The sequence below is a fragment of the Penaeus japonicus genome, unplaced genomic scaffold (genome assembly GCF_977035675.1).
Source record: "Penaeus japonicus unplaced genomic scaffold, GWHDUDI00000001_assembly GWHDUDI00000041, whole genome shotgun sequence".
NCBI lineage: Eukaryota > Metazoa > Arthropoda > Malacostraca > Decapoda > Penaeidae > Penaeus > Penaeus japonicus.
The window spans coordinates 12,497,557-12,507,556 of record NW_028234443.1 but is presented as its reverse complement, the minus strand read 5'-3'; the positions used below and the strand labels follow the sequence as shown (position 1 = coordinate 12,507,556).

At 36.7% G+C, this 10,000-nt stretch overlaps 1 protein-coding gene across 1 annotated transcript in view; it reads right to left on the bottom strand.

The window, feature by feature from the left end:
• Positions 1-10,000, bottom strand: part of LOC122254109 (uncharacterized) — a 347,333-nt gene that overhangs the window by 74,813 nt on the left and 262,520 nt on the right. Inside the window, exon 4 of the mRNA XM_086534295.1 lies at positions 6,326-6,507. Coding sequence (XP_086390421.1) covers positions 6,326-6,507 — 182 coding nt within the window. The remainder of the gene's footprint in view (positions 1-6,325; positions 6,508-10,000) is intronic.

The following is a 10,000-nucleotide window of genomic DNA, read 5'->3' as shown; positions in this document are numbered from 1 at the left end:
TGTTTAAAGTACTAAAAGAAAAAAAAAAAAAAAAAAAAAAAAAAAAAAAAAAAAAAAAAAAAAAAAAAATATATATATATATATATATATATATATATATATACATAAAACTTGATTCTGCACATTAGAAATTACTTAAACGTAAGTTTCTGGATACAAGAAAGTACTTATTCTACATTTCCAGAACATTAGAAAGTACAAATACTGCGTTTAAAAAAATATAGCTAATTTGTGTGTTTGTAAGGTTTCATCAAGCTATGTATACGTCAGGCCAGGGTATAAACAAACAAGGTCGAAATGCTCGGAGAAATTATGCACATATCCAACATAGTACCCAGCCATATCCAACATGGACTATTTTCTGCAGAAATTCAGTGTATGGGGCTTTCCCGTAATCTCATTATCGATGTTCCAGTCACTAATTAAATTCCAAAGATCTAATACCAGTCTGTAGCCAACAACCCGTTTTCTATCTCTCCTGTTTACACCACTCGCCTTTAAAAGCACAGGAAAAAAACAAAAAAACAAACAAAAAAACTCACTCTCCTCATGTTAGAATAGTAACCGACCTGAACCACGATATACAACCAACAGATATTCCCCGTAATACTACCGCCAACAGTCATACTTTCAACCAGATTTTTAACAGATATGCCAGTTATCTAAAGTCAATAGATCACGTCCTTATTTTTGCAATTAGATTTCCGTGAAAGAATTTACTTCCTAAAACTTCGTCGATAGAATGAGTGAATATCCAAGGTTCTGCACACAATTCTGGAGACAAGAGTTCATTGATTAAAAACGCCATCTCATTGTAAGATATTTGAAGAGCAAAATGTGAATCCCGATGGCATTTAGATAAGATAAAGAAAATGGGACATCTAATGTATTTTCCTTGCATAGGATTTTTTTTCTGCAATTGTAAGAGTGCTATACAGTACGTTTGATTTTTTGCTTATGAGATTTATATGTCCGTGATTGAATTTATATATATTTTTTATAAATAGTAACGTGATAAATAAAAGAAACATGGTTATAAAAACCTATCGTAATTACTATTACATAATGCCATCATCAATATTCTTGTTGTTATTGTTATCATCTTATTATAATCATTATTTTTATCATCATTACCATAACCATCATCATCAATATCATCCTCATCATCATCACCATAATCATTATCATCATTCTCCTGATATGATATATGATAGCAACAATGATAGTGATGAAGAGGAGAAGCATTGGTATTGTTACTATTTTCATCATCATTACAATATATTTTACGAAATTCCAAGTGAAATGTTAAAGTAGGAGATTGTAATGGAATTGTTATTGTTATGATTATTATCATTATCATCATTATCATAAGTTGTAGTAGGAGTAGTAGTAGATATACTATTAGTTTCAGTATCAGTATAGTTGTAGTAGTAGTAGTAGTATCACTAGCGTTATCTTAACAGTTATCATCACTATCAGTATCATTATGAAAGTTTCTGAAACCTCAACTTCTTCCTCCTTATCCTCATCACAATCCCAATCACCATCATCACCATCACCACGATCATCACCCCCTTTCTAAAAGATAAAGACCAAAGCCTATTCTCCGTTTGTCGTCTTTGATAAAAGCTGCAATACGTGAGAACCCCCCTCCCCCCTCCCCCCTAACACTACCTCTCCCCATCTCGCTCCCCACCCTACCATCCCCTCCCACCGTGTGTTGGAACTCCCTACCCCACCCCTACCCCCATCGCATCCCCATCCGTGTATTGTATGCTAGACCACGAAGAGAGATTTGTACAAGAGACGAAGTAAGAGAGAGAGAGAGAGAGAGAGAGAGAGAGAGAGAGAGAGAGAGAGAGAGAGAGAGAGAGAGAGAGAGAGAGAGAGAGAGAGAGAGAGAGAGAGAGAGAGAGAGAGAGAGAGAGAGAGAGAGAGAGAGAGAGAGAGAGAGAGAGAGAGAGAGAAGAGGTCATTGTTTTAGTGGTCATTCGATAAACCTGAGATAGAGAAAGATGAAGAAAGAGGAGATCGAAGTAGGGAGAGGGAGAAGAGAAGAGGGAAGAGGAGAAGAGGAGACGAAAGGGAAAGAGCGTTTTAGGTAGTGAAGGGTACCTCGAAATAAGGAGGGGGAGAAGAGAGAAGGGAAGAGGGAAGAGGAGAAGAGGGGAAAGGGTGTTCAAGGTAAGGAAGGGAGATCTCGAAGGAAGGAGAGAGAGAGGGGAGAATAAGAGGGAACGACGAGAAAGGGAGAAAACAAATACGGAAGGGGACATGGGGAAAGTGGGATAACGAGAGAGAGAGAGGGGAAAGCAAATGGGATTGGAGATAAGGAGGGAGAAGGGCAAGGGGAGAGGGAGAAGGGGTGAGGGGGAAAGGGGAAAAGAAGTTCTAGGTAAATAATGGGGGAAGAGGAGGGGGGGGGGCGTGCGGAAAGGAAAAAAAATAAATAAATAAAACGATTTGAGGAAAGGAGGGGGAAACAGGAGACGGAACGTGGGTGGAGGTAGGGAGACGGAACGAGGGGAAAAGGGGTTCGTGGTAAGGTAAGGGGAGAGGGAAAGGGGGTAGGAGCAATGAAGGAAGAGGAAAAGGCATTAGGTAGAGAGAGAGGACATAGGGAGAAGGGATTCGAAGTAGGGAGAGGAAGAGCGGTAAGGAGAGGGGACGAGAGGGAAAGGGATAGATAGGGGATTTAAGGTAGGGAGAAAGAAAAGGAAGAGAGGGGAAAAGGGAGGAGTTGTGGAGGGAATGAAAGGTAGGGGGATGAGTAAGGGAAAAGAGGCGGGGGAGTGGGGATAGAGAGAAGGGAAGAGAGAGAAAGGGAAAACGGTTCTCGGTAGGAAGGGGGAGAGGGAGAGAAGGTGAAATGGATGGATAAAAAGGGGGAATAGGGAGGGATGGCGTACGGAGGAATAAAAAAATATTATAATTTATTGCTTTATTTTTGTTATCACGCCCACATATGTTATTACTACTATTATTCATTTATAGTTTTGTCGTCATTTTGTCATTGCTATTATTGTTATTATCATTACTCTCATTGTTATGATTATCATCGATATCTTTATCAATATTGTTATCATTGTTATTACCATTATTTCGTAAAGACAAACCTCTATTTCATATGTAAACGCGTTTAAAACTTTGATGTTAAGGGAAATATGCGAATAAATAGTGAAAACAAGTGTTCAATTATTTACTGGTTAGATTAGGTTAGGTTAATTGTAAAGAGAAAGGGGATGGTTTTGTATAAAAGAGGTAGAACTCGTACCATTAGCCCTGTAAACTTTATATGCAAATCCTCTTGTTATTTATGAAGGACTAGGCTCTTAAATCATTCTGGTGATTGATGATAAAGTAATATAATGGGGGGGGGGGGAGAAAGCGGCTGAGAATTAAGGGAATAATCAGCACAATAATTTATCAGTTTAGTTCCTTTTTTTCTAAATTTATTGTTATTATTGTTTTTTTTCTCAGGTTCATATATATATATATTTTTTTTTTAAGTTAATTCTTCTTAGTGTTTGTTGGCCTTCCTCTACACATTCCAGAATTAAATTCTCATTCATTAATAACTAGACTGTCCATCCCACACAGCGTGCCTGTCACAGCTTGACGACCTACTAAGCTGTTTATCAGGCCGTGTAATCATGTTTACTTTTTATCAGTATTATAATTAATATTGGTTGATGTATGTTCTAGATCATGATTAGTTTTTTATTTTCATATTTTTTTTCTTGTAGGTCCTCGAAATCTGAATTCCTCTTTGTTGTGATAGAATTAGTGATGATTGGAAACTAATTAAAGATATAGATGTTATTTCATTGTTTTCGTTTTAATCAAGATCATTTTTAATTTCAGTTTATTGATTCTGTTTTTCTAACACTTATTGGCATTGGATTTGCCCTAACATAATGGTGGCAGAGGATATACATCGATATTGTTATAATCATTATCATAGTCATTATTACTTCTATTACTATCGATTTCTATTACTATTAGCATTGTCATTGTCATCCTCATCATTTCTATAACTATCATCGTCATTATTATTGTTCTGACCATTCATTATTTTTAACATATTCATCATCATTCTTATCATTGTCATTATCATTGTTATTGTTATAATCATTATTTTGTCATCATCATAATTTTTATTCTAGTTATCATTATCATTACTAACGGTATAGCTTGCTCATTACTATTGTAATTTTCCTTTTCGTATTTTTCAAGAATTTTTAAAACTGAGGATGTTGTCTGAATAAATTTAATTAAGAGAATATATGTTAAAACAAGGAAAGATATGTTGAAAAGGGCAAGAAAGAAAAAAATATATTGCTGTGCCATTCGGATATATTGCACAACAAGAATAAAACATGTCAAATCCTTTTGTATATCAATGCATGTGTTTATGGTAGAATATATCACTTAATTAATTATGTTGCTACATGCACGTATGTTGAAATATATCACTTGATCTAATTCACTGCTGAATTTGGATTTGATAAGTTATAGTATTTGATCTAGTTGTTACTGTATGTGCTTTTGGTAGAATATTTTACTTGATATTATGTTGCTGTATGGGCTTGTGGTAAAATACGTTACTTGATATCATATTGTGCATCTGCTTATGATAAAATACGTTGCTTGATATTGTAAGGCACTGATACTGATATTAATTGACCCAAGACATTGATCATGTATGTCTACTTAATTCAATGCAATATCGATGGCAGTGTGTTTTGACCTGAAGCTTCCTGTCTCCTGTGTTCGTTTCCGCCCTGGAACCCCAACTTCTCTAGACAGCTGCGTTTGTTACTGAGAATTTGTATTTAAGAAGGACACAGAAGGAACCTAAAGACCATGGCACACGAATGTCTGTCTCTTTTCCACCAGATCACAACCAGGGCATCGAGTGGTTATAACAACTGCTCTCAGTGGTGGTTACAACTAGTGCCAGCAAGCTGGTTACAGATATCATGTTGCTATATGTGCTTATGGTAAAATACGTTATTTGATATCATGTTGCTGTATATGCTTATGATGAAATACGTTGCTTGATATCATATTGCTATATGTGCTTATGGTAAAATACTACGCTTATGGTAGAATATATCCCTTCACCTATCTTATCGTTGCTTGGGAATTTGGTAAGATATAATGCATAGTCGATTCCGTAGCTGTATGTACTTACGGGGAAATGCATTACTTGATCAAATATGACTGCATGTAAGATATATCACTGATTAGTTATGAACCTGCATGTGCTTACGGCAATTTATATCACTTAGTTTTATCGCATCCGACAGAAGTGCATTTCCAAAAAAAAAACAAAAAAAACAAGAGAATACATAAATAACTTTCTATTACCTTAGATGAAATAGAGCTTAGATACTTACATGAGATATTAAGAAATCTAAGAATGTTTATGGAAATACAACATCCAGAGGAAATTACAATATCATTTCAAGTGGAATAAATGTTTAAAACACAAAATATGCATATTAGATTCATTCTCTATAAGAAGAGGAGGGAAAGATAGCAAGACAAGAGAAAGAGGGAGAGATGGGAAAATAAGAGAATAAAGGGTAGACAGGAAGGACAGAGAAAACAGGAGAGATAGGAAGAGAAGGGAGGAAAGGGAAGGCAGGAAGGCAGAAGAAAGAAGGAAGGAAAGAGGAGAAGATAAAGCAAGAAAAATAGAAGGAGAGACGAGGAAAAAGAAAAGAAAAGAAAAAAAAAACATAAATGACCATTGGAAAGAGCGATTATAAGAAAAGAGAGAAAAATAGACAAATAGGAAGAGGAAAGAAAAGGTAAAGACAGGAATAAAAAAAGAAGAATGGAATAGAAGAGAATAAAGAAGAGAGAAAAGGAGAAAAGTCCGAATAAACAAAGAGATGAGAAAAAAATGAAGAATGAAAGAAATGAGAAGGAAGAAAAGTTAAAGATTTTTTTTTTTTTTTTTTTTTTTTTTAACAAGGAGAGACAAGAAGAAAAGATGAAAGAGGAGGAAAAGAAGGAAAATAGAGAGATAGAAGGAAATGAATGCAAACAATAGTTAATAACAAAAGTTATTTACACATTATATATAAATATATATATATATATATATATATATATATATATATATATATATATATATATATATATATATATATAGAGAGAGAGAGAGAGAGAGAGAGAGAGAGAGAGAGAGAGAGAGAAAAAGAGACAAAGAAAGAATCAAACAAACAACAACACCAAGAACCCCAGACCCTGAGCCTCCGCCCCCGACACACAACGACCGACAGACACAAGCGACACCCTCTTCGCTCCCTACCCGTTAACAGTGGTCGTGACGTCATGGTCGTGCTGGTCGTAGTTCGGTGAGTCCGTGAGGAGTTTGGGCGGCACGAGGGCGCGACGGCGGGTGAGGGCGGAGGCAGGAGGACCTAGTTCCTCGCCCGCGTCCTCGGAATCCGATGCTTCTCCTTCGCGCCGGAAGAGAGGAGGGGCGCTCTCCTGGGGGGGAGGGGGGAAAAAAAGGGGGGAAAGGAGCGTTAGATCGTTTTTTTTTTCTTTTTCATTTTTTTTTTTTTTTTTGTCTGGGGTCGAGATTTGGGGTGAAGGGGGGGGGGTGAAGGAGGGGTAGGGAGGGTGATGGTGGGGGAGGTTGGTGGAGGAGGTGGATGGGAGGCTGATGGTGGAGGTCGGAGTGGGGGGGATGGTGGGGGTAGGGGTGAATGGGGGATGGGATGGGGTGGTCAGAGTGATGTTGGGGTAGGGTGATGGTGGGAGTGGGGGGTGAAGGAGAGGGTGTGGGGATGATGATGGGGTAGGGATGATGGTTGGATTAGGGAATGACTGGGGGGTGGGGGTGGAGGAGGAGTTGGGGGAGGGGGGATGGTGGAGGTGTGGGCAGAATAGTGAGGCTAGAGTAGGTTGTGTTGTTGATGGTGAAGAGGTCTTGTGATGATGGTGTAAAGTGTGGTGAGGATGACTTTTTTCATGGTGATGAAGGTGAGAAGTTCTTGTGGTGATGACGGGGTGACGATTTTGGTGGTGATGAAGGTGAGGAGTCGTTGTGGTGATGAGGCTGGTGAGGATTGTGATGATGACTGTGGGAGTGTTGTACGGTAATGTGTTAATGATGTTTGGTTGAGACGTTTGATGGTGATGGTGTCGAGTATGTCGGCGATGGTGAGGGAGAGAATGGTGAAAAGTGGTGATGATGATAGTGATGATAGTGATGGTGATGATGATAATTGATATCCTTCTCGAAGATGATACAAAATAATTTATGGTGAGTCTGGTGTTACTGATAATGAAATGATAAAATGAAAAAAAAAAATGAAAAAAAAAAATGATAAAAAAAAAAAAAAAAATCGAATCACAAACCAACACAAACTGAAAGATTAACCGATTTAAAGAAAGAAAACAAGATTTTCAAATACGAGGGATTTAAAATCCTTTAATCCTGGAGATGCTATAGCAGCGAATTTAATCAACTGATGTGTTTACTGAATGCGTTTGTAGCTGACGGCGGATGCACACTCAGCCCTGATCAGCTTTCACGGTTTTGGTTGACTTGAACGGTAATCAGATATCAACAGGGGAAAATATTTCTTTATTCTTACAACCGAGTTATAATATGAAAGTTCAGTAAAGCTGTACATATCTCTACTTGCACACATATACATTGATAGATGCACACACACACACACACACACACACAAACACACACACAAATAGATACAAATACACACACACATACATACACACACACACACATATACATACACACACACACACACACATACATACATACATACACACACACACACACATACATACATGGTCCCCGAAATAGCTATCCTAAACGAGAGGGAGAAAGAGAGAGAGAGTGAGTGAGTGAGAGAGAGAGAGTGAGAGTCAGAGAGATAGAGTGAGAGAGAGTGAGTGAAAGAGTAAGAGAGAGAGATTGAGAGAGTGAGTGAGAGAGAGAAAGATATATATATATATATATATATATATATATATATATATATATATATATATATATATAGAGAGAGAGAGAGAGAGAAGGGGGGTGGGGGAGAGAGAGAGAGAGGGACTACCTAGCTGCAATGCCAAGGCAGCACAATCGTGCCTTGCATAAATTTGGAGGCAGCGAATTGGAAATGCAAACTAGCGACCATCGTCATCTGGGAGCTGACAATGACTCTCGGATATAGAAATCTATCAGAAGCGATATAGGCAGATAACTGACTAACTCAACTAAACAAACAAACATAAAAACAAAACAAGAAAAAGAGGCAGTGGTAAACTTTAAAAAGCAAGAAAAAGAGGCATTGGTAAACTTTAAAAAGCAAGAAAAACTGACAATGGTAAACTTTAAAAGCAAGAAAACAGGCAGTGGTAAACTTTAAAAAAGCAAGAAAAAAAGGCAGGGGTAAACTTTAAAATGCAAGAAAAACAGGCAGTGGTAAACTTTAAAAGCAAGAAAAAAAGGCAGGGGTAAACTTTAAAATGCAAGAAAAACAGGCAGTGGTAAACTTTAAAAGCAAGAAAACAGGCAGTGGTAAACTTTAAAAAAGCAAGAAAAAAAGGCAGTGGTAAACTTTAAAAAAGCAAGAAAAAAAGGCAGTGGTAAACTTTAAAAAACAAGAAAAACAGGCAGTGGTAACTTTTGAAAGCAAGAAAAACAGGCAGTGGTAAACTTTAAAAAACAAGAAAAACAGGCAGTGGTAAACTTTAAAAAGCAAAAAAAAGAAAAAAAAAAAAAAAAAAAAAACAGGCAGTGGTAAACTTTAAAAAGCTAGAAAAACAGACAATGGTAAACTTTAAAAAGCAAGGAAAACAGGCAGTGGTAAACTTTAAAAAACAAGAAAAACAGGCAGTGGTAAACTTTAAAAAGCAAGAAAAACAGGCAGTGGTAAACTTTAAAAAGCAAGAAAAACAGGCAGTGGTAAACTTTAAAAAAACAAGAAAAACAGGCAGTGATAAACTTTAAAAAGCAAGATAAACAGGCAGTGGTAAACTTTAAAAAAACAAGAAAAACAGGCAGTGATAAACTTTAAAAAGCAAGAAAAACAGGCAGTGGTAAACTTTAAAAAGCAAGAAAAACAGGCAGTTGTAAAGTTTAAAAAGCAAGAAAAACAGGCAGTGTTAAACTTTAAACGGATTTCCCGGACATAAGTTGTAATAAAGATGCCATAAGAAATACGACAATGCAGTAGCGAGCGAAACATTATGTGATTACTATCGCGATTTAAGGATTTATAAAATTTTGACGTTAGTGTAGAGATAATACCAAAACTATCGTTGACAGATGAAAAAAAAAAGAATAAATGAATAAATATATAAAAAATAAAATAAAAAGTGATATAAAGATCAAAAAGTTTTTTTTTACATCTTCTGGGAAAATAGGTCCATCATAGGCCTAGTTCTCCTATACAAGGATATCACACCGAAAGAAATGACAACCATTGAATCATATAATAACTTCGGATAAGATGTCGCCTTTCATTTTTGTTCCCTTCACCTTCTCTTGCTGTGACTGTCAGGGACTTGATTAGCAAACCCAAAGAAAAGGCCAAAGCGCTAAGAATTAGCCACACTGACGAGTATTACGTAATAAGCATGTTCTAGGACAAGGACACATTGTAGTACTAGCAGATCTATGCAATAATGTTGTATACACCGTCTCACTACACGTAAATTGAATGAAAATAAGGTGAAAATGCGTGTGGAAAATAAAATATTCTTATGTTTTATTTCACAACTAGGTTAGATCTATTGTTTAAGCCCCGGGCTGATTAAAAGAAGCCATATGAGGCCTTTAAGTTCTGCATAATCAACCGTCCCTTTTTCGCTGTTCATTGCAGTATACTTATCCGCGAAAATTATTTGCTGAAAAATTCCACGCTAAAATACTTTCCGGTAGAGGGTAATGTACTTTTCAAGAACAAAGTGGTGCGATTATGAATGTCCAAAGATTTTAAAAGAAAGGGAG